Raw genomic sequence first — 25,527 nt, 5'->3', positions numbered from 1 at the left:
TCGTCTTCGTTTACGAAACGATCATCGACGTATGTATATTTTATTTCATTTGGTTAACACGCGCAGTTTTACGACACTGATGGGAAATAATAAAAAAAAAAAGAAGGAGTCAGACACATGGAAAGTATTATCGTTAATGATACACCTGTCCTCCGCTTAATACATCCGCTTACGCTATCTATTGAGCTAAAGAAAGTAAAAATCAAGTTAAATGCACGTGCGGCTGCGTTATGCAACACGTTCTGCTCGCTCTTCCTCGAGTCTGGTTTAGCGACGTTGCCGCGGCTTCGTCACAATCAAACACACAATTAACGAACGTTTCATTCGCATTTCACGCGTTCAAAATTCCATTGATTCTTTTTTATCCCATTTTGATTCGACCGATACATCTCGAGCACATTTCGTACGGAATGATTGACATTAATAGGTAGTACAATGAAGGAAGTTGCAGATTGGCTGAATTTACAATTTTTCATTTAAAGGATTAATTAAATTGTTGAAATGTTCATTGGTAAAATTGCGATTGTTATCGTCACAAGTTTCTGCGTACAAGTTACGTTCTATAGAATTTCTTTAAAAGATACAGTTTGTACTCATAGTCAGTGAGGCTTCTAACTGATAAAATTTTCGAGGATATTGGAAAAGTATGAATCGCAATGAATTTACCGCGCCCCGACGTACGAATTTGTAAACTGACGAAGCCGGGCAACATGACAGGAAAATAGACTAAACAAACAAACAATAACAACAATTAATAATAATGTCCGCCTCCGCGGCGATCGGCGCCGTTCGCACGACTTATGACACTGTATTGAGTCACGCGTCGATTCGCGTGCAGCGTTTACCGAGGACCGTAAAACGCTCGTGGAAAATTCGATTATGACATCGAGAAGTATCGTTTTTATTCGTATTCACAATTCAAATAATCTCGTTATCCGTCGTAAGAAAAAATGAAATTATATTATACTTAAAAAATCTTGCTATAAATCTAATTTAAAGAGCATCATATTCAAAAGTTTGCAAATATCCAGTGACTTATGAACGAGATTACATATATTATTCATACAAATAAGTACATGTAAAAAAATATATATGAATATACCGCCAATTAGACTGCAGATGTTTATGCAGTTATGGGAAATTTAAAATATCCACAGGAAAATAACAATAAATTGTATAAAAATCGGCAATCTACCGATGGTAAATAAATAACATTATCGAAGTTGTCTCTCGACGATAATCAAATTTCCGAAACGACATGATCGAGTACTCGGCGACCAGTTAAAAAAAGAAAAAGTATAAGAAACGAGGATAAAAAAAATGAAAACGACAGTGGGAAAGGCGAGGGACAATTTCCCTCGCGACCCTTCCCAATCATTGGTTGTATTTTGGCACGGGAATGAGTAACCAGCGCGTCTCTTTGAATCTGACAAAGCTACGTTCGCGTTTGATCGAACTTGATATCTTTTTCTCAAATCCCGCCGACGGCAAAGAGAGCGCCTTCTGAAACGTTTCTACGTATCTAAAATCTTTGAACGAATACATAAATAAATAGAGGAAAGCGTTGCTTATAAATTTACCTTCTTCTTGGTCAAGTTTCTTTTCAATCACTTTGGTTTATCACCAAGATCGTTATTTTATTGTTAACAATATAAATATATTTATATGTGCTTTTTTGAGACGCTTCCCCTTCAATAAATATCGTATTAATTTAATAAAATAGACGATTAAAGCTTCCGAACGAAAGGATTAAAGATATGTTTCTAATTTGTTTGCATCGATTAAATTAAAATAACTTGCTCGATTTTGACCTTTGTTTTAACGTACTTAAGCTTCGACGTTTTTCGACATAGTTGCGTCGTTGAAGAAATTTGTTTCACGTTTTATCTGTTCGATTCGCGAACTTGTGGAGGCTACCGTCCAGCGGTTACATCCACAACCTCCCGTCGACCGGATTTCCTTTATTACTTGTACGATCTTCGGTGTCTAGAGGGAGTCGAAGTTCGATTCTCGATCGCTGGTCTGGAAGAATCGTTCTTTATGATTAGGATCATTTCCTAAATTAAATATAGCAAAGATGGTACTTCTATACGATTACTTTTTGACTAATTGCATTATATTGCAGCCACTATAGCAGAAACTGCAAAAAGTTTAAAATGAATATCTTTACGTCTTTCAATCAATCATTACAAAAATGAAATAAAACGTTTCTAATCAAAATAAAATTGTTACCTCTGAACAAAACTTATCTGTAAAAATGTATATCAATTGCAAATTAATTAACGCTTAGCAGATATTATTTTTTTTTATGCTGGTAGTTATGATAACTACATTACACATAGGAAGCAGTTAACAAAGACAACATAGAAATTCTAAGTGGAGCTCGAATTTCGCCCGTAACTCACCTTGTCCGGGCTATAAAGAGGCGGATGTTGCGCCGGAAGTCTCAGCGTGCTTCCCAGATCCCTCTCGGCCATCGTGTGCCCCTCGCTGGCACTGTCTCTAGTGTCTCTGTTGTCTCTGGCGTCCTTAACGCTGTTTCTTCTGGCATCGGCGACTTTCGTAGGCGGCTGGATCGTCGTTTCACCGCAAGATCTGGCAAGAGTCGAGCCAGCCTCGCCTAAATCAAGCCTCAACAGTTTCGTCGGTGCTTGGATGGTCGTCTCGCCACAGGAACGCGCCAACGTCGAGCACAGATCGCCCTGGAGATCCCCGGTTCGCAGCACTTTCGTCGCTGTTTCAACCGTGGTCTCGCCACAGGAGCGAGCTAACGTCGAGTCGGTGTCCATTTGTCGAGTTACCGTTGCGGATACCTAACGTACAAAATAATCAGATTTTTATATAAGAATTATACGAATATATACACTTCAGGAATAGCTATGAACGCTTGGCAGTACTTTACTGTGCCATTTTGTAACTAGTAGATTTTGAAACTTTGTTTGATTGATAACTTTATAAATAGCTTCGGAATTGATTATATTGCAAGCTTTCGTATTTTCTAAATTACAGCTACTTTATATTTGTAGCACCCCCCCCCCCCTGTTATATTGTACTGTTTTTTTATTTTCCAATATCAGCTTCAAGATCGTAAGTTGCAAAGTATGAAATTTTCAACGAGTCATTGAATTCCGAGAAAGATACGTTTATATACGTTAAAAAATGAAAATTATATATGAAAAAAAATTATTCATTTCAAAACCATATATAAAATGAAATATGTAACATATAAAATAAAAAACATTTGTTATAGGAAAGGGATGAATCTTTTTTTTCAGATATTACTTAATGTTAACTTCCTGGAGGAAAATTCGCAGTTAAATGATAATTAATAACAGAACACACCTGAAAACCAGCGCTAACAAGGGCGCCACTCGGTGCAGCAGGCGTTCTGACGATCTGCACATCAGAATCCTTGCAATCTTTCGCGCTGGATACGCTCTGCTTCCTATTTCCGGTGTTATGCGTGCCGCTTTCGAGGTAATTGAGCAGCTTGTGCTCTTCTGTCGAGAACGTGCTCATAGCGGATTTGTAATTCTGCGGAGACTGGGGTGCGGATCGATATTTGGCGCGCGGGATCATCACTGTCAACGAACGATCTCGTTGTTCGTCGTTCATTGCCACTGTAGCAATTCGATAATACAAAATTAAAATGCCTTAATATTATATAAAGATGGTCTTCGTTCATTTATTATCATTGATAAAATGTACTGTAATATAATAACAAAAATTTCCATTGTTCTAATGTGTCTTTATCCAACGATTTTTTAACATAATACTCTACTTCTTTCTCCTTGAATATTCTTAAATAACTTTAAATTTTTTCTTTTTCTCTAATTCTTAGATATCATAACTCACAGTTCTTTTTTCTTGAAACGTCTTAAATAATTTATAAATAAGTTCTCCGACAATTCTAAATTTCCTCTCCGTTAAAAATTCTTGTATTCCTTGGAATAAATAAATTCCGAATGTAATATTTCGAATCTTCGATCAATTGGCGATCAATTTTTCATGAACTCAACATAATTTTTAAAAAGGAGAGCTTACCTGATGCAGGTACCATGGTAGCTTTTCTTGGTGGATGCCTGGGTTTGGCACTGATCTTTCGAGCAGGTCTCTTTGTCGGTGGCAAGGGTGCGATCATCTGTGGGGGTGGTGGGAGAACGTGCGGCACGTGGTGTGGAATAGCCAAGTCTGTCACACTACCCTCGCTACTAGTGTCCCCGCCCGTTCCAGGAATCATAGCCCTTCTGTCGCCAGTTCTTCGTTTCCGACTCGGCTGACGGAAACATGCCATGCCGACACAAACCGCCAGAAGGCCCAGTAATATTGCACCCGTTGTAACAAGAGCTATCAGGAGCACTGCAACCAGATTTACGATTAAGTGTTGCATTGGAAAACTTCGTGAAATATATACAAATAATTTCCACGTTACTTTTTGAGTCGAGAAGTAATTTCAATTAGATAATGTATAAATTCATAATGTAAAGATAAGATATAGATTACTATTTCATTATCACATTAACGTTCATCTCTTCCTTATGTCAATTCGATACTTTACTATCGATATTAATTATTTTATTATTTCTTTAAAATAATTTTTATTTGTGGAGATCGTTTTTAATTGGGCTACGACAAATCTAATGGTTTAATGTATGCACACTTTTTCTAGTTTTTCTATATTTTAGATTTGGGTACGCAAATTTACCTTTCAGATTAACTTGACACCGCTGACCACTGTGCCAGGGGAAGCACTCGCAAACCTCTTGACCATTGGTGTTCGTGACGCAGTGTCCTTTGTTGTTACAACTAGGGCAACCTAAGGGCGCTTGAGAGCAGAATCTTCCAGGATACGCGGGGTTTTCAGACAAATCTGCCCAACCCTCTTTACAAGAACACTGATAAGAACCTCGCAGATTGAAACAAGCTGCGTTTGGCGAGCAATCGTGATGTGGTCCTCCTTCTTCCGTCGCGCATTCGTCGAAATCAATTGCCTCAATCTGACATAAAATGTGTTTTCTTTATTTACGAAAATTTCAGGTCTCCTCCTCGATTGATAATTTTTTTGCTTAGAAAAACGAAACTTACGACGTCAAGATTTTTCAAGGCATAAACCTCAGTGCCTCCTAAGCTATAATTGCTTCCAATAAGATACTTTCGAAGAACTTCTTTTAGTCTCGTTTCATTAGCGTTGTCGCTGAGCTGAACGTGGAACTCCACTTTCGTTGGGTCAGGCGAGAAACCAGCTATCTTCAATCCTCTGTAGACATCTCTGAGATCACTCTGCATCAGAGTTCTATCTAGGGCGTCTTTAGTAGGACCTAACAGTTTTCTGAAAGCCGTCGACGTCGAATCGTTCATGCTGGCTTCGTATATTACCGGTTCGTGTCCAATACGGTCCAAGCCAACTCGTAACGTGTAAGTGTAAGTGGCTATAATTACATATTAAAAGAGTATAAAAATAAAGAAACAATTGCCAAATATTTCCTAGAAAACCTAGTAATATTTTCAAATCCTTTCCCAGTGATTCTATCAATACATTTCTCAAATACTCCAATATCAGCTATACGAGTTAATTTAATTAATTTAACTTAGTAAATTCAAATGTAATAACTCACGCTTGCAAGGTCGATCAGGGAACATTCTAGCGAAGCCCGGACGGCAAACACATCGCATTTCACCTCCAACTTCCGCGCATATTTCAGACCTAGACGCTCTACATTCTGGTGTACACTGATTGACAATAGGTTGAAGCGATACCACGGGTGCTCCGAGAACTCCACCAGCCAGAACTCTATGAACTTCGTTTCCAGTTGGATCCTGTTCGTCTCTCGAAATATCACCGTATTCAGCCTCAACCTGAGAAAAATTAATACTTTTGTAATACGACTTTATATCATTTTTCTAATGTAATCATTAAATACAAATTAAATGGGTTACATAATAAATTACGAAATAATTAAAATGTATTTCTTACATTTACCTCTTCAGCACCAGGTGCCGGTGGCTTCTGATCGCTCATCACCACAAAGATGGAATCATTGTCGACCACGTTTTCGTAGGATGATGGTATTCTAGTCACCACTGATTGCAAAATCGTTGATGTGACCGTGGATATCACACTGGTTGGGCGCAATAATGTTTCCGTTACTGTTTCCACAGTGGTCGATGTCAATGTGTGGGTGAGCAGTAATGTTCGGGTTGTAGGTGGTGAACCCAATACAGATGTTTCCGTCCTCGTTACTGTTGACGTCTGGAATCGTGTCACCTGTGTGATAAACGATTGTAACGCTAACTGAAGCACAGTAACTTTTCTTATAATTTTTCTTCCCTTTTTATTGTAGACAGATTTACTTTTTAAATATTATCAATGAGACAAAAGATATAGCGAAATGTCTTAAAAAATAGATGAGATAGACATGACTACTTTTCGAGAAATCCACTGATATTGATTTTTATTAATTCAAAATTGATACTGTAACTATTAATAGCTGTCTATCTACCTTTTATAACTTTTGCCAGAAATTCATATATTTGTAAATCGCGAAGAAATTTGTAGTATAACGTTTGTCTTTCTCCAAAGCTTTCTACCTCTTTTCCTGTTTCTAATATTTCAGCACAGACACGATACGTATCTCCAAAATTAAATTACTATAGTATCAAGTACGCTATATAGATATAACAAACAAATTAAACAGTAAACTGAAAACAACCATGAACGATCATTTTCCCTGAGTATCTATAACGACTCGTGTTCTTTAACAAACATACGAAATAAATGTAAATTACCCTTTATCGCAGCTGAAAGTATCAAAATTTGATCCAACTCACCTCTTTAGGCTTCATACGCGTGGTCGTCGTTGTCCTATTAGCAGCCTCGCGTGTCACGTTGCTAACATCCTTCGTCATCTTGATCACCGACTCGTTTCTCCTGTCAATATTTCCGGACAACGTACTCGTTACCTTCGTTATCGAACTGTCGACCCTGGTCACCACGCTAGGCAATTCCTTCGATGTGGTTTCGTTCTTTCGTTTGCGTTCTGTCGACGACGAAACGACCACCTTTGAAGCTTCGTTTTTCGTCATTGTAGGTCGTGACTCTTTCTTCTGACTCGTGCTGACCACGTGGTGAGTCAAACTTTCCGTAGCTTCCACCTTTGTCGATGGTAGAACGTTATCGTGACTGGATTCCAAAAACACTGGATGCTCCGGACGTTTTACAGGGTTTCGAGGAATATCGAAATTATGAGATCGTGTTGGTTCCACGTCTCTGGTTGTCGAGGATCTGCTTGGTTGAATGTGGTCTACTTGCAATGGTCTTAGCTTCGTTGGGATTACCAAGTTTGTCGTTAGCATTGGTGTCGGTTGTACCGATATTCTACGGGATTTTATCATAATCAGTGGTAAATTGGAGGATGCCTAAACGTTAAAAAGCTTAGAACTAGTAACTATCCTATAGAACTTAACAGAACTCAATATCGACTATCCAAAACCTCATGGGACCCGAAAGTTTGAAAAGAGGTTGTCTTAGAATTTTTCCATTGTAGAAAACTTATTGATACAAAGAAAATTAAAATGTTTACAAACGAATTTAGAATAATAAATCCGATTTTGAATAATGTGGCAATGTTTGAGCCGAAAACACGTTCATAACTTAACTATGTCAAATTTGATTAATAATTAGATTTGAAAACAATGGCATACATACTTTTGTTAGATGAACTGTACATATATAAATTTTCAATGGAAAATGACAATAAAATACAAAAATACCTAGATACAGGTCTCGTGTCAAATGGTCGCACGGTATAAATGCTAACGTGCTCCGTCATCCTGGTTTCCACTGGCCTAAGAATCTCAGGCACGTCTACCACCACTGGAAGATCGACAGTGCCGTGTATGATCGGTATCTTCGATTCGATATCCTGAACCACTGGTATGTGGGATGTTGCGACGGCTGTCGCGATTTGAATCGATCCAGACACCGCCACCGCTGGTCTCACCGTGGCAATTTCAAGTGGTTTGGTAGTTTGAGTTACTGGTGGTGGTGGTACCATATCCTACAAAGTATAAAATTTACAATAAATCCTCAGAAATAACAAAAAAAAAAGAGAAAAATAAAAAAAGGAAAAGCTATCAAATTCAAAATATTGTTTTTCAGATCATTTATTTATAACTCTAATCGTCATCATAGCTTTGATATTTGGATGATTTTTGATCTGCAATTCCCAGTCGAAAAGAACAGAGTTAGAAAGACCCAAAAATTTCAAAAACCCAATTATGAACTATTTAAACTTCACCTGAGACAGCAATTCCACTATGAAAGGTCTAGCAAGAGAAGGTCTTGGACTAGGAGGCACCATGCTAACGCTAGGTAAAGGTGCAACAGAAGACTCCTTCAGTGGAATATATTTAGGCGGAGGTTTCAACCCAGATTCGTTGACATTTGCAAACGGGAATCTATCTTCCATGGGACCACTGGTCGTCGTAATATCAACTGGTGGAGGTGATAATCCAACTACATCCCTCGAAGTTATAGGTGGTGGTTTCAAATCCTCTTCTTCATTCTTATTCGATTGATTCAACCCAATAACAGGTCTCAATGGCGGAGGCATCATGTCCCTAGAAGGCACGCTCATTCCTTCCATACTACTCAACATATCCCCAGTAGACGTCTCAATAGGTCTTACTCTAATTTTGCTCTCATGGTTCATAGAATCATCCTTATTCGCGTCTGAAGCCGCGAAATTCGTCTGATAAGAACCATCTGTCTTTTCCGCGTTCTTCTTCTTATCGTTAGAACTGCTCGTGATTAACATACTTGGTGGTCGCTCAGTTTGCGTTTTACTATCCACCTCTTCACCTATAGCCTCTACAGGCATGGAGAACCTAATATTAGGCCTAGTTTCACCTTTGTTAGCTGTTGAGATAGTAATTGGTCCAGGTACTTGAGGCTTAGGCTTAGTGATAATATGAGGATACTCTGGATGAATTCTGGTTCCTGAATACTCCTGTTGATTCACCGCAGGACGATTCTTCTCTAAACTTACTTTAACGCTCTCAGTGCTCGTCTGAGGATACTGATCTTCCATTTTCTGAGAAATAGAACTGTTTCTAAAATGATTCTTCATAATTTCACCCTTGTTAATTAGAATCTCTTGTCTATCAGGTCTTTGGTCTCTAATCTTCATTTCCCCATCCCAATTAAGATCCATGAAACCTCCTAGCTGGAAGTGACTCTGATTCAATTTACCTACATGACTCAAACTGTTATTCATAAATGATTCCAGGCTTCCTGGCTTGCCTTCGTTGGACTGTTTCACTTGATCCGGTCTAGCTTCTGAAGTTTGACTTACAATTTCTGGTCCAGGATATAGTACAGGCCTGGTTTCCACTTTGTTCATTATAGATGGTCGAGGATATGGTCTCTTAGGTTTATTTGATTCAGGGACAAATTGAGGAATGATCGCTGGTGGTTTTAAATCTATGGTATCGTCGTGTTCACGACTTGGTGGAGTCGATGTCTGTTCGTTTTGATTTTGATTCTTGTGGCTGACTGGAGATATTTTGCTTCCATAATATGTCGATGGTACACCTTGTACTATGTCGTATTCAGACTTGTTCTCTTTCCATTTGTAACCATAATTCGATTCTTCGTGGCCAGTATACACGCCAAACGGTTTTCCTTGAACTACTGGTGTTTCATGAAGCTTAGTATTGTAATAATTAGGTCCATATGGTACTTGAGATTGTGTATTCATTTCATTTTTATGAGAAAATGGAGAGCCTGGACTTATCCAAAATGGTTTTTCTTTCTTATCTTGTTGGGAATCAATTTCTCCAGCTGGTTTTCCAATCACTGTGTTACCAGAGGCTACATTTCCGTAGGAATTTTTTATATTTGATGTTACATTGCTATTTTGATTAACGAAAGACGTGCCTTTTTCGGTTTCATTGTATTTTTGCACCTCCTTGACTCGATTGTGATAGTTTATGGGTTCCGAGGCACCGATTTCTGAATCTAATGTCTTCTCTGTTTGCGTACCGCTATGCCAGATTTCTGCTGCTTTATTATCTTGATTAGGTGGAGCCTGATCGAAGTTTTGAACTTGCGTATTTGTTGTAACTGGTCTGTTATCCTGCTTTATTTTAGGATTCGAAGGATTGTGATATTCTATTGCTCCCGTGGGCACGTGTTCTTCTGTCCTTTCAGTTTGAGGTCTCAGTTGTTCTATGTTTGGCGGTCTCTTCTCAGGGTAGAAGTGAGGCGGTCTGTCTTGAAGATCAATCTGTTGGAAGAATTATAAAATTAACTGTCTCTGTACAACCTGTTTAATGTTTATCTAATATCGGTGTTAATACAAATAACATATTTAAAAATAGGAGAAATAAAACTAAAAAATACCAAAATATCAAAACAGCTATGTATGGAAGTATCAAAATATTGAAATGATCAAGACACTGAAATTTCGAAATATTAAAATATTGTTCTTTTCAAATATCTCAATACTCAAATATTAGATATCCAAATGAACAAATATTCTAATATCCAAATACCCAAATGTCTAAATATCTAAGTAAAAATCACATGAAATTCATTTACGTGAGGACGAGATCCAAATGAAGGCTGTCTCTCAGTTGCCACGTCCTTCATCACATCTCCAGGCGTCGGAGTGGTCATCCTCGGTGGTTCATGGTGAATTTGAGGATTACTGATTGGCCGGTGAGGAAGCACAAATGTATTCTGTGTCTTTGTCGGAGGCCTCTGAGGTCCGCTGTAAACTGGTTTCCTAATACCCGGCCTTTCCGGGTAAATCGGCCTATCCAAAGGACGACTAGTCGTCGATCTCAACGGTGGACGTGGTCTCAACCTGTTATTCATCAGAATTCGCGGTGGTTTCTTGTCCGCCTTCCAATTGGAATTCAAGACGATCTCGTTCCCCGAGTCTGGCTTAGGCAATAAGATATATCGATGGGAATTGTCCGATGAACTCGACATTTCTGTTCTTCTAGGTGGAGTTCCGGATTCTACAGGTTTTGGAATTTTTGGAAATTGTCCGCGTGACGGTATATGATTGTTGGAATGCAGGTGAGGATGAATAGGAGGATAAGGAACGCTTTGTGGGCGAACGTTTATAGTTTCTGGTCTATGATGGACTAGGATCTCAGTGTGTACGTGACCTTGGCCGCCGAGGACACCAGAATGGTCAGGATGTTTAATCAAATGTACGTCTGATGGCATCTTTTCTGGTCTGTTTAAGGGAGCTTCTAGTTTGTCTTGTGGTCTTTCATAATCGAAACGACCTGGCGATAAGGGGATGGTTGCTGGACGATTGGAAAGGTGCTTTTCTGGTAATGCCTTGAAACTATGAGGTGGCGATGGTGGAACCATATAATCTGCTGGGTCCTTTCCGTTGGAATATTGAGGCAGGTCCTCTACCTGAATATAAATAATGCTTCTGAGTTAAATTTCGAACTAGTTGAATAAAATTTGTATTTTGTTAAAGAATTATTCAATTAAGTACTTCAATATGAAATTTAAAACGGAAGAGTAGAAAAGGTAAACACTATGTTGTAAGTGACTTACTCTTTGAATTCCAACAAATCCCAAACCAACTTCTGATTCAGGATATGGTGATGGATCGTCGAAGTATTGTCCACTGATGTGTGGCTCGCTGGTATCACCGAATATCAGTGCCTGAGTACCACCCTGAGGAATCACCACATTAGCCACCTGACTGGGTTGGATATTTACTAATAACGGTTGTCCGGTTGATCTGTCGATGACGTGTGGTACTTGATGAACTATAGGTTCCGCTGGTGTTGGTTTGGATTCCGAAGATTGAATGACAACAGGAGCATCAGGAAGCAAAGGATCTTTCTGAGCCCACGGTAATCGTTTCTGATCTTCAGATGGAACGGTGGGCCAAGGTTTCTCTATTGGCGATATTCCAGAGTCGATTTTCTGGAATGTTTGTAATAATGCAAAATTTTAAAGCACTGATAGCGTTCATAGTTATATTAAACCGCAATTTATAATTATATCATGGAAGTTAACTGAAAAGTTAAGTATCGAAGAATATTTTTTAAACTTCTTTTATATCAATATTCGCAAAACTCCAATATTTATTTACCTAAAACTTCGAACTTCTCTAACATTTTATATTATCAAAACCATATCTAATCTAAAATAATTCTTTTATTATTCCGAAAAGAGAAACTTTACATTACCAGCCATAAAATGGCTCACGTATCACACTAAAGTTCCAAAATCGAGGAACTGGAAAATCCATATGTACCTGATCAAATTGTGGATGTAGTGGAGGGAGCTTTAAAGGATCCTTAGCACTCCACGGTCGCCTAGGTTTCTCAGGGCTCCATTCCGGCTCCTTAGGATTTGAATTTGGATTTGCATACTGTTCCACATTAGGTCTATCAGGTGGCTTTAACAAAGGATCATTCTCCAGTACATCTTGCTTCGAACCTATTCTCTTTGGCGGGGACGCTTGAACTGGAAGTAGCTTCTGAGGTTGTTTCGATATCAATGTAGGATTCGGATCGACAGGCATGGAAACAGGAATTTTCAAATGTTCTTCGTAAATCTGATGCGCAGGATATATCTGTATTTGTGGACCTTTGTGGGCTTGAAGAATCTGCTGAGACTGAGCATCGTCTCGATCGTTCTCCACGACTTCGAGAACAGGATGAATTGGAATGTTGGGGACTGGTAGCGGCGGCGGTTTCATTCCAATGTGTTCTTCGTCCTCTAAGAACGTTTGAGGTGGTCTGGGTGCCATTTTCCCTGGTTTTCCTATGATTACGTCACTGTTCGCAGTGATTACTTCGCCCGGGGAAATTGGAATTCCATCTGCCAGGCTGGATGCAACTTTGTGACGGATTTCAGCGATGTAATTGTGATTAAGGTTCGCTAGATGTGTACCTTGAAGAGGATGTTATGATCATTAATGTGTTTATTGGCCTATTAGCCCATTATCTGATAATTGTACAATCAAGTGGATGATATTTTTTAAAAATTAAATAAGAAAGTTGTTAATTCATTCTTTTTATTACTAAACTTTTTTATATTATTAAACAATCGGAAAATATTTTTTTGTGAAAACTAGCATCATATTTATTGGTCTATTACCATTTTTCCGCATGCTCTATTTACTACCTATCCTTAGAAATATTACCATACACTTTTTCTTTGAATAATCTGAACTGTTATGAAAGCAGAAGTTTTGTAGTATAAAAATTATAAACATTTTAATAGACTCACATTTGTTTGCAAATTTCACATTATTGACAAAGTCTAACCATAGTAAAAAATTTTTACAAAAGTAATTACCTATATTTTGACTCTCAGCTGCTTCGATGTCTCCATCAGCGAACTCAGCGACTGGTATATAAATGGGCGATCTTTGCGTGGTCACTTCCTGTGTTTCCGCCTGTGACATCGAATCATTTCGTCGCGTAGCTGTCGTCTTTCCTTGTAATAAACCAGCCATCGCCGTAATCACCGGTCCCAGAGCCGACAAACTATTGATTCCCAAAGACCCTAGGCTTAGAAGATTGCTCACTTGAAGATCGCTCGTGTTCTGACTCGCAGGCTTTTTGTTCTGTCCAGGCTCTGCAGAAACTGTTACGTTGTTCTCCTACAAATCGAACAATTTGGTATTCGTAAATTCGTATTTCAGATATTCATCACAAATTATTCATCTATTAATTACTTGATTAATCTGTTCAACTGGCTTCAAACTTGGCTCATTAGCAGTTGGAGAAGATTCAGTAGATACGAAGCTGGCGGAAATCGATTCATTGTTCTGGATTTCCACCGAGGAGGTCGCTTCCTGGAAGCTAGTGCTCGAAGTAGGATCGATCTGGTCCTCTTCGTCGAAGAATATGATTGTTGATCCAGTGACCACGTTTTTCACCGGATCTGAATGATGAGCAGTTGTTAACAAAGCGTTCATATAGCCAGCGTCTAGCAAACTTGGCGCTATCGATTCTGTTACTACGTTCTCCACGATGTGCGATCTCGAAGAGACTGTTGTTGAAGTTTCTCCATCTGGTCCAGCCTGAAATTGAACAAAGATTTTCAAAGTCAATTCCCAGACCACATATAACTATTTGCATTAATCGTTCGCATCCAAACATCAATTAACGTTTATTAACATTACCAATACGATGACGAATTAAAAATCCTTTAACTCAATAATTTTCTATATTCATATTTCTAATATTTTTGATCATTTCATCTGATCCATAAATAAGTAGGTTTTAAGGATTGAAAACCGAATAAATATCAAGCATGCTGTATGTGTATTCTATATAGATATAAAGATTCATAAATTATAACTCAGTCGTTGAAACAAAAATTGTTATCTTCTATAATTTAATTATGCCTCTTCTTATTATAAATTATATCAGGAATTTACGATTCTTCCTAATAGATTCACTAATGAATTTACCTGAAGCAAAGTTGTGAAATATGTAAACGTAGTCAGATACGTCTTTGTGGCAAAAATTTGAATAGGTTCTGGAGTAGGATTCACCGTGGCTGTCTTCGTGGTCTTCTTGGCAGGTGCTTTCTCCAACACAACGTCAGTTGACGTCGCTACGTTCGTACGCACCACGGTGCTACCTTTCTCCAGGAAGGTATTATAATAAGTGTAGGTAATGTAGTATGTTTTCATGAGATCCGTCATGTTTTCCTCTGTACTGTCTAGCGCCGTTAACGTGGTCGTAACGCTGGTTGGACGAGGGGGTGGTGCAGACTCTGTTACTATGAGCTGAAAGGAATATTAGCATTCATTATTCACTGTTGCTAAAATACAGTTATTCCGCAATTACCTTACGAAAATCATAAAACGAAACGTCACAAGGATTTTTATTAAGGGAAAGACAAAATGTCATATTATTTATTATTAATTCAAATGAATACAAAAATTTCCCCTTCCCCTACAATCATTAATAGTGCCTACGTAAGAATATCTTACTCATCAAAAGAACCTAATGCTACAGTGATCATTAATCTGTTAAATAAATTATCTTTGCATTTGTTCTAATTGCTCGATATTTCATTCGCATTTCAAAGCATTCTTATTGAAATACACAAAAATTAAAACGTGGCATTTACAAGTAGATCGTTGAATCGACGAGCCACATGCGTCAGTAGTATTAAATATATTAAAAATCCTATATACTCGTCGAATGAGTTCTTTGTAAAATCTTTGTAAAGCCATCTATCATTTTCCACGAACCTGAGTAATTGTATCGCTGGTGGTTTCTATTCTGGTACGTCCATCCTCCATGAAAGTCTTTTCCAGCATCCTGGTGCTGAGATACGTGTTCGTTTCCGGTCGAGGCGCTTCTGATGGTTCAAGAATCATGTCTAAATAATGTTGCGGCGCAGTGACCGTGTTTGTGATTACTTTCGTGCTGCTTTCCAACGCGTCATTTATATTAGAATGATCGGTGTTTAACGTTAAGTAAGTATAGGTGGTTTTGAAGACTTCTGTGCGTAATGTTGGGGATGCTTCTAATGTTACCGCGGCGGTTTCAGATCCCGGCTTCCTGTGACGTTCTTCGGTCGCTGTGTTCGCTATCACCTGCAGGAATTTATTAGTGATACGAATGATTATTCCGTTTTATTGATTGTTTCAATGTGTATAAGCTGGCATGGAAATGAAATGTAAATGTAGAAGAATTTGTAGCTGATTTTGGTATTGGATAGATTTGTATTAATATAACATTACGTTATTGAAGTTTTAAAGAAAATATCGAAGTTATTAGATGTTTTAGAAAATTTCCTCATTTCCAAACGTATGATATTCTTTGATTCGCATGTAATCGGAGTATTTGACGACTGGAATATTTTTTGTAGTAGTGGTAAAGTTATTCCTGGTATTGAAAAGAATCAAGGAAGGTTAGCTGTAAACTGTGCGCTAGAGAAGAATAAAAAAGACGAATAGAATTAAAAAGAAACTGAACAAATTCATTCATTCAAGAAAGATCAACGTCTGAAGACAAGAAAAATACACAGATAAAAAGAATTAAAATTAAAAAACCTCTCATATTCGAAGACTAAGTAACCAGGATTCAAAGCCAAAAAGGCGTGGGAATGTAATGAAATAAAAAAGTGAAGAACGTCCAACAATATTGTATTTCTACCTGCTGCTCCGTTGAGACGATAGTTGTCCCGTCTTTCGTAATGGTAGTAAGATACGTGAAGGTGGTGGTACATGTCTTAGTGACAAATTCATTCGGTTTATCTTGTGGAAGCATCATGACGACAGCATCGGACAATGTCAGCGTAGGCTGTGGCACCGAGTTCTCCCATCGTAACGCTGGCGTTGGTCCAGCAACGATCACTTCGACTCCGTTTGACATGACACGCGTGGCTAGGTTTAACCTTCGACCTTCTTCATCTTTTCCTTCGTGCTCTCCTGTCGTTACAATTCCACGATCAAAAGATTACGATGTGATAAATGAATATCAAACTTCCACTTTGGCAATGTAAAATTATTATTTAGTTACTTATACAATAGGAATAAATACATCTGAAATAAACGTGAAATAACTTAGAAGATTTACAAGAGAGTATATGTACGCCTGAATAATCATGCTCTTCACGGCGGGTCTGTTGACTGGCAACGGTTATTCAGGCGTTAGAACATAGACGGGTCACTGTACACGATTAAAACGTGTTTTAGAAGAAACAAAAAATATACAGAATAGACTATAGGAATAAAACAAACGATAAGAAATTGTAGTATGTACAAGATCAGACTTCATTTACAAGTATGTACAGTTCACTCAAGAGTTCTATTGTACAGAAAACAATTTAGATTGCCATAAGCCAATCCAAGTGAGACTCGGAAGAGCGTCTGTACAGTCTCGAACGTGCTAGGCGCGCGAGAAAAGATATCATATTAGTCTAAAGAAGAATATTACTTTTTACATCGATCGGCTAGTGTCCTGAACAATTTGTTCTTCAAATATTATCAGTTCTCTGATTTCAGAATTTACTCAACTCGATTATCTTGTTGTTACATCGTATACTTTTGTTATTTCTGTATAAATAAATTTTTTGTAATTAACACACTGCCAATATTTTACAAAATACCTTTCATTTACAGTATATTCTAAAAAAACTTTTGCTGCTTCTATATAATTTCAAAAATCAATTTTTTATAGTGACTTTCGAAGAATCACAGTCACGATTTTCATTTCAAATTTTTAGATCCAAAAATCTTTCAATTCTCTTTAATTTCCATTGCGTTAAATACAGATTTTAGAAAAATCATATTCATGATCTTCATTTTCGATTTCTACGCACCACTATTCTTCGTTAGATTGGTAATGCATTAACAATTCAAACAAAAGTGGGAAAAGAAAATAGGAAAAAATAGAAAAGAAATCTTTGAAAGATCGCAAAAAAAATTCTAAAAGTACTACGAATCAGTTCAGGACACTGGACGATCGTGGATAGAGAAGGCTTATCGCAGAGCTAGTTGTAGCTACTCACCAGCAGCGGGCACCGGGCTATACACAGACGAAACGGCGTGCGCTGACGACTCCACGGTAGGAGTGACAGTCACCGTGACGGGCACCGTCAATGTAAGCGTCGTCACTCTCGGTCGGACCGTCGTCGAGGACGTCACTTTCGTCTCCAGTCCATTCAGTTGCGTCACTACGTACGTATACGTCCTCAGTCTCGTCGATGTCACCACTGTCTCTGTATAATAAACGCTCGTGCTCGGTTCTAAATCTGGTGTTTCGGACCTGGTCTCGTGCTCCACGTGAACCGGTTTCGATGGCAGTATCTCAGGGAAATCTGGCCTCGACAGGGATAAATAAAGATCGTCGGCTAATCCTGCCTCGATTTCCTCGGGGGTCGGTGACGAGATCGACGTCGTTACCGAATCAATGCTGGACGTCGTCTCGAGAACCATCGAGGTCCTCTTCGAGTCTGACAACGACGTATATTCGACTCCTAAGGGAATCACGCTTGGGATCTCGGAATTATCCAAGTAGCTAAGGGTACTGGAGTCGTACGACGTCGATTGGGACGTTTCTAAAGGCAGGACACTGGTGAAATCGGGGTACTCGTCGAAGAAAATTGTCGTAGCAGAAGAGATGATTTCGGTAATCGATGGTATGGGCTGCACTGTCAAGTTCTCTTCATTTTCCTCGAGTTTTGGTGTGGTTTCTGGAACCTGTTTCAGGGTAGTGATATCTATCATGTCTGGGAAGGATCTTTCAGTTTCTGGCCTTGAACTTGGGTCGAGTGTTATACTAGGATGGCTATCGGGAATTTGTGTGTCTTTCTTGGGAACGTCTTCAATTTTGGGAACGTCTTCAATTTTGGGAACATCTTCGACTTTGGGAGAGTCTTCGTATTTGGTTTGAATTACCGTGACTTGGGGTTCGATCTCTTTTTTGACAGAATCTTCAGAGTCTTTTGATATAGATTCCTTGGGATCAATTTCGATTATGGTGGTATTTGATTTTGTATCTTTCTCGAGGGAATCTTCAGTGTCTTTCGGTGAAATGTCTTCAGGTTCTGGTGAAATGGTTGTAACGTGAGGTTCAATATCTTTTTCGAGCGATTCTTCGTTTAAAGAATTTTCAGATTCCGATTTAAATTCATTAGGCAGCGAAGGATGTTCAGCGCTACTATGTTCTTCTTCCTTATTAATTATTATAATCTCTTTATCAGAAACTGTAGTTGTCTGCACTTCTTCAGGAACACTAATCACCGTCGTTTCTTCCATAAATGTCGTAGTCTCTACCATTTCTGTCGTTGTACGGTCTCCTTCCCCATCCTCTTTCTCATCTTCATTAATCTCAGGATAAACAGTCGTTCCAACTTCTTCTGATTTTTCTTCCAAACTCATCTGCGTCGTAGTAATTTCTTCTCCCTCTTCTATCGACTTTTCAGTTGTCAAAGACTCAGATTTCTCTTCTTCTTTCAAATCAGTTGACTCTGTACTCTCGTGATCAGCGACGCTATGTGAAACTTCTTCGGGCTTTTCTGACGTTGGTTCCTCTTTCTCTGACAAATCAAGAGCTGCAGACATGCTTGAAGTATCCTCTTTATTCAAACCATCCTCAATTTTCGTAGATTTAGTCGTCGTTAGAATATCTTCATTCTGAGAATCATTCTTCTCACTTTCAGTCGTGGTATCGGTATATTCATCTTCGTATTCTTCATACTCATCGTCAGACGCAGGGAGGAAGAAATTATCAGTGATAATAACAGGTGAACTCACACTACTCTCTTCTATAACCTTCGGTTCAGTCTCCTCGGTCTTAGTTTCAATCTCATCTGGCTTCTTATCAATTATATTAGGAGATTCCTTCAACTCAGGCATGTCTGTCGAACTAACATCGTCCTTACTCTCAAGCTCAACCTCATCTGGTTTCTTATCGATTATATTAGGAGGTTCCTTTAACTCAGGGATATCTGTTGAACTAACATCCTCCTTACTTTCAATCTCAACCTCATCCGGTTTGCTATCGATGACATCAGGCGGTTCCTTTAACTCAGGCGTGGCAGTCGAACTAACATCTTCTTCGTTCACCTCTTCTTCACCTTCATCCTCCTCGGAGAACTCTTCATCGTATTCAGAAGACGGGGCAGTGAAGAATCCAGTCGTGATAATGGCGAAACTAGGTGTAGGTTGCAGCGGTCTAACAGCGACCAATTTTTTTCTAGTGATTCTTACTCTTTTCTCGCTGCTCGCAGGCGAAACGGTAGTCGATGCAATCTTTCTACGTCTAGTAATAGTCACTTTATGTCTTCCAATCTCTGGTTTGACACTATCAGATTCCAAATCATTGTGAATGGTATTAGCTAATCCCAAAGACCTCACTCTAGTCACCACGATCCTTCTCGGCGTATGACTCGCCACAGTCAATTGATTCTGAGTAGGATTTTCAATCTTGGACGAGATAGGACGCAATCTTCTGACTACCGTTAGCTTATGCTGCCTTCCACTCTTTCTGACCACAGGGACGCGAATTCTGACGCGTTTTCTGGGCGTTTCCTCGAGGTAATCGTCGTTAATCTCTGGAGCGAGATTCCTAGCGTTCTCTCGGGGCGATTTGCTAGCGAAGTCGCTGGTTAGTCGGTAGAAGTCGTCGTGGTAGTAGTCATCTGAAAAGGCGACGTGTCTCTCGCTTGCGTGCACGCACTTGTGATCCTTCGCCATGGAGTACAGGGCATGTGTGTGTGAGTTACAGCAAATGTAGGGCAGCCGTGAGCAACAGGCGGGGGTTTCGTCTCGAGTGTTAGGCCATCCGAGGTGGGGTTAAACAACAAGACAGATCATCGTGTGTCAGACACATCCCACCCTTGTTCGTTTTCGTGCACTTAGTAGAGCCGGGTGTTATCGATCTATCACGCGATCCACGGGCAAAATCGCGTCGATCCGACAAATACCAGAGACAAAGAGAGTACCATGCGTCGCGTGTAGACTTTATCGCGTGTGGGCGCGCGTGCGGTGGCGGATTCGAGGCTGTATTAGTAGACTGGACCAGTGGAGGACCATATCGAAGGATAGAATCGGAGGGAAGATAAAAAGAAGAAAGATTGGGGAAGAGCGAACAGGGCGTGAGATGGGCATGAAGAGAATGATGGATCATTGTCGATCAACCGAAGCTGCGAGCTTTACTTTTCTTCTTTCACGAAGGACTTCCATTCTTCCGTGAACAATCCACCAGAAGAATTCGATCTATGGTACATCATATGTATATCGTGATTGTTGTGGAATTCCTGCACGAAAATGCGCATAAAATACGAACCCGGGATAGGTTCATCAAAGGTCATCAGCTTCGGTCTAGGTGGGCTTCTCATAATGGATCTCGTAGATGGGCTTACATATTAATTAATCGAGTGACAACAGTTAAGAGTAGAAGAGGGGAAGGATTATCTAAAGTGTGTGTATTTGAGGGTTAGGTGTGGATGGACGTGGAAATATGCCGTCCTACGTCACCCACTACGCTCTCGAGACTTTGTGTCGGCGCATGCGCTTCTAGCGAGTCCACGCTTCCCGCCAGAACCGTGATGTCTTCCGATCCCTCGTGCAACGACGGTGGGATCGAGGGTCGAACCTCGACGACCAAATCCTCCCCGGTGTCTCGTCGTCTTCGAGACGTGTCGCTTACTTTCACGGTGCTCAGAACAGTACTGAACTCCCCTGGCCGTCTCCCAGAAACGTATAACGTCACCACGCTAGATTCTTCTCTAGCCGCACTGGAATTATCCTCTTTCCTATCGTTCGCTTTACCGCGACTATTTCTAGACCTGGAAGGCTTCTGATACTCCTGAACGTCATCTTCTTCGTCGGAATACTCATAATTATCGTGTTTGTAATCCAAGTCAGCTGGCTGGTGCCTTCTCTCCACCTCTCCAGGCAAAGTATTGCTCTGAGTGAATGGAGGAGCAGCGAACAAAGGATCCAGCAAAGGATTAGCGTTCTTTTGTGGTTGAGGCTGCTGAAGTAACAGTAACAATGAGTTCAAATTCGCCGCTGGCAACGCTGCAGTAGGTGTAACCACCACTGTATCCGTGATGAACTCTGTAGCAGTCACCACATCTGTCGAAGTATCCACCAAGGTTGTTAGAATCTCCTTGCCCCGGAAAGTGAGTGGGATCACGGTACTCTGCTGCTTAGTGATCGTAGTAACGTATGAAGTCGTACGCGTATTATACTGAGTAGATGGTGTACCTTGAGGCTGCAGCAGAGGGTTTGCCTGACCTAATTGACCGAGGAGCAACTGCGATAGAAGGATGTTCGCGAGAGGCGCATTTCCAGGGAGAGAAGGTTGCACCGTGGAGACCACGTTCTCTACAGAATAGACTGTGCTGGGTACAATTACGGATTGAGAGGCTCTACGACCACCTAGTGTGGTTAATGTGTGGGAGACACGAGTGGTGGGCGTCTCGTGGAGCAGGAATCGGGTTACTTCGGTCTGACCTTGAGGATTAGTACCGGTTACCTCGCTAACAATCACCACTAACGGCTTGCCGTCTCCACCTGTCACTGTACTATACTGAGATGGACTTAAAATCTCTGTACTAGGTTGTGCCGTGATTATGTTCCTGTGCTCTGTGATACCATTGTTCACCACAGGAATAGTGACTTCCGTGGGCACGTAATGAGTCACTGTGATCGTTCCATCGAAGTCAGGATATACGGTAGGTGCTTCTCGGATATCTTCTAGAGATCCTCTTGATCTACTAGAAGAACCTCTTCTGCTGCTATTTCTACTGGAGGATCTATTCGAGGAAGTGCGACTAGAAGGAGGTGTTCGTCTTGTACTGGTATTCTCTGACGATTTATTAGAACCGTTTCGTAATCGTGGAGGCCTTACTCGATCTGAATTAGTAGTAGTAGTCGATCTTCCATTTGTCCTGGAATTTGAGGAACTAGGTCTTTTGTAATTCGTCCTGGTAGAAGAAGATCCATCTTTTTCTCTTAAAGTAAACTGTCTACCATTATTTGAAGTTGAAGAAGGTTTTATTCTGGAGGCAACGTTTCTGTCTCCATTACTGGATTGTTTAGACCTATTCCTGTTTTTACTTTGACTCAACTCTGTAGATTCTGCAGATGTTTTCTCAGGATTATTAGACTTGGACGTTGGTCTAGTCGCTGTAAGAGACCTTGCACGATTGTTGTACCGAGCAATAGGTTTGGAACTAGACTTAGAAGTCTCCTCTTTGCTGGACACGTTTTCGCTAGCGTCAGATTTTTCTTCGGACTTCGACGAGCTCTGACTAGGTCTTCTGAATCGACTGGTCAAAGATCTCAACTGACTCGCCTGTCGACGTATTCTTCGTGCTCTGTTAAACGGCCTGATCTGTACAGTGGGTCTGACAGATTTTCCAGACCGACGATTGATTCTATCTTCATGCTCAGATCCTTCGTAATCATTGTCAGCTATTTCTTCCACAGGCTCGTCCTCCAAATTCTCTTCTCCTTCTTCTTCTAGATCTTCGTTCGGTTCTATCTGTTCCTCGATAGGTAATTCCGGCTTTCTCCCAAGTAGACCTCGAGGCGGAAATAACCCCGTGCCACCTTGTCTTGGTCTAGTTGAAATTGGAGCATTTACCCTTCCATTGGTTCTCGTATTAGTCACTTTAGGAACAGTCGGCGAAGTGGCTCTATTTAAATTTCCATTTCTCCGTGTAGTCGTTGGCGGTCTCGACGTAGTACCAGTTCTGCCGGAATTATTCAAGTTAATAGGTCTACGGAATCTGAGTAAGGGATTCGTGGATCTTCTCGAGGACTCTGTGGTCGTCTGCAAAGGTGTCGTCACGGTCTCTCCATCCTCTATATCCTCTGTATAAGGCGTCTCCTCGGTCACCAACGTAGTCGTAGTGAATTCATTAGCATCGTTCTCTTGGTCGTCGTGTTTAACCGTAGCCTGACCTCTTGACAAGGTAGACGAAGGTCTGATTGGAGATCTATATCTAGTAGAGACCCCAGGATAAGCTGAGCTTGAGGCACGAGATGCAACTCTGGCTGAAGATCCTCTAATCGACGTAGGTCCTCTTCTGTTTCCTTGGAAAACAGAGGATGGAGATATTCTAGATTGAGCTCTGCCTCTGGTACTTCCAGTTATAGTTGATGCATAACTACTAGCTGTATTTGGTGAACCCCTTCTTCCTGAGAACCTTCTAGAACCTGACTGAGACAACGTAGAAGAGTATGGACCTATTGGTGAACTGACTCGACCTCTAGAAGATGCGAATCTATTTCCTTTTCCAGCCAAAGTCGCAGTTATTGTGGGAGTTATGTCTGTCCTGGTAATCGTCGTTGCACCCTGAGCACCCTTTCTTTTGGGATTAAACGTGGGTCTGTTTCTGGAGGCGAATGGTCTGATCACTGGAGTGAAAGTTCTTTTTCTAGTAGAAAAGGTCAGTCTAGATTTCTTCTTGGAACTTTGTCCATCTTCCCCTTCTTCATCCTCCTCTTCACTCTCTTCATTCTGTTCTGAGTCTTCGTCTTGTTCCGGCGATTCCGTCGTTGGGTCTTCCGATAAGGAAGATTGAATGACTGCAGGCGAAGGTGAGATTTCTGCGATTTGAGTTGGTTTGCCAGGTGGCAGAGTGGAAGTAGGCGCGATGTTTGCCGTTGGAGTCGAAGATAGAAAACTGGATGTGCTTTCTATGATCTGAGCGTATCTGCCTTCGATACTGGTACCAATCACCTTAGATTGATAGAATGTTGTAGTTCCATTATTCGCGATTTGACCTTGAATTAATCTAACCAAACCAGTTCTGTGACCTTGAGTAGGTAAAATAGTCGCTTTCCTCTCTTCGTTAATCTTCGTGCTCGAAGTACTTTCGATAACCTTCGCATAAAGACCATCAAACAAAGTTCCAATCTGCTTCGTCGTAAAATAAATAGTAGTAATCTCATCGGCGTCTACCACGATACCCTTGTTCATCGATAAAATTCCTGTTGGTAGGACTGGAGTAATTACGGACGAAGGCAGGGGCGGTGTCTCTACTCTTGTCGAGCTTTCTACAACCTGAGCGTACAATCCATTGATATATGTACCATGAACATCAGTCATAAAATGAGTAGTGGTTCCATCATTTACTTGACTAGATCTGATCGTCGAGATTAAACCAATTTTTGGAAGTTCAGTAGGTTTTGCAGGGATGACTGGTTTCTCTTCGGTGACTAAAGTTTGTTTAAACACTGATCCATCAATTGCTCTTCCTGTTGCCACTTGTGAAGTTGCAAGGACATCAGGAACAGAGACACTAGTGACAGTCTCCAATCTGCTATTCAAAATAGTCTCATTACCAATGTAAGAAGTTGTGAAATATGTATAAGTAGTATAATAAGTGGTAGGCTCAGGTGAAATTGTAGTTGATTGTAAAACATTCTCAGAAGATGGAGTAGTAATATCTTTGGAACTTGTAGTTTCTGATTCCTCAGCTTTCGAATTTTCAATAGGAACGACGACTGAGGGCGTCACTTCATTGTCGGCAGTGATTTTGGATTCTTTTTCGCTAGATTGGCTGTCTTCTATGTTTGTCGTCGTCGGTCTGTAAGTCATAATCACGCCTAACTCTACGGTAGGCGTAGGTGCTACACCCGGTGTCATAACATTGCTGACAGTCTCTTCTCTACTGGTAGTGACAGTGTCGCCTCCTCTGTAGAACGTGGTCCAATAAGTGAACGTCGTGAAATACGTAACTGGCAGTGTGCTCGTTTCTTCAGGGATCACAGCTGTTGGCCTAATTGTCTCTGTGACTACATTTGTAACTGTTTCTAGACGGCTAACTATGTTAGATTCGTCACCTTTGTACATCGTTGTAAAATAAGTAAAGGTAGTATAACTTGTTTGAAGTAGAAGAGTTGGTGCTGGTTCTACGTCGTGATGATTAGATTCTGAAAGCTCCTGGTCTTCAGGAACTGCGTTTCTTTTATCCATCACGTCTAGAACGGTGCCACTTCCAGCACTGGAAGAAGATACGACATCAGTGATCATAGAGCCCAAGAT

The 25,527-nt window shown here is 40.3% G+C and overlaps 1 protein-coding gene across 5 annotated transcripts in view; it reads right to left on the bottom strand.

The window, feature by feature from the left end:
- Positions 1-468: 468 nt before the first annotated feature.
- The window catches only part of LOC122566485, a 63,535-nt gene continuing 38,476 nt past the window's right edge, over positions 469-25,527 (bottom strand). For 2 of the 5 annotated variants that reach the window (XM_043723794.1, XM_043723797.1), the window contains exons 3-22: positions 17,528-20,161; positions 16,171-16,445; positions 15,261-15,608; positions 14,469-14,789; positions 13,728-14,075; positions 13,346-13,652; positions 12,297-12,937; positions 11,585-11,962; positions 10,601-11,437; positions 8,298-10,286; positions 7,771-8,057; positions 6,829-7,375; positions 5,975-6,265; positions 5,616-5,856; positions 5,086-5,429; positions 4,706-4,997; positions 4,045-4,359; positions 3,343-3,620; positions 2,406-2,813; positions 469-2,022 (exon numbers count right to left, since the gene is read on the bottom strand). In XM_043723794.1, the coding sequence (XP_043579729.1) occupies positions 1,987-2,022; positions 2,406-2,813; positions 3,343-3,620; positions 4,045-4,359; positions 4,706-4,997; positions 5,086-5,429; positions 5,616-5,856; positions 5,975-6,265; positions 6,829-7,375; positions 7,771-8,057; positions 8,298-10,286; positions 10,601-11,437; positions 11,585-11,962; positions 12,297-12,937; positions 13,346-13,652; positions 13,728-14,075; positions 14,469-14,789; positions 15,261-15,608; positions 16,171-16,445; positions 17,528-20,161 (11,117 nt within the window). In that variant the 3' untranslated portion in view covers positions 469-1,986. Of the gene's footprint in view, positions 2,023-2,405; positions 2,814-3,342; positions 3,621-4,044; positions 4,360-4,705; positions 4,998-5,085; positions 5,430-5,615; positions 5,857-5,974; positions 6,266-6,828; positions 7,376-7,770; positions 8,058-8,297; positions 10,287-10,600; positions 11,438-11,584; positions 11,963-12,296; positions 12,938-13,345; positions 13,653-13,727; positions 14,076-14,468; positions 14,790-15,260; positions 15,609-16,170; positions 16,446-17,527; positions 20,963-25,527 lie in introns of those variants that run through there. The other 3 variants (XM_043723795.1, XM_043723796.1, XM_043723798.1) reach the window with 3 other exon arrangements.

The sequence above is a fragment of the Bombus pyrosoma genome, linkage group LG4 (genome assembly GCF_014825855.1).
Source record: "Bombus pyrosoma isolate SC7728 linkage group LG4, ASM1482585v1, whole genome shotgun sequence".
Classification (NCBI taxonomy): domain Eukaryota; kingdom Metazoa; phylum Arthropoda; class Insecta; order Hymenoptera; family Apidae; genus Bombus; species Bombus pyrosoma.
Note: the sequence above shows the minus strand (reverse complement) of the source record. Positions and strands in the feature narration are given on the sequence as shown.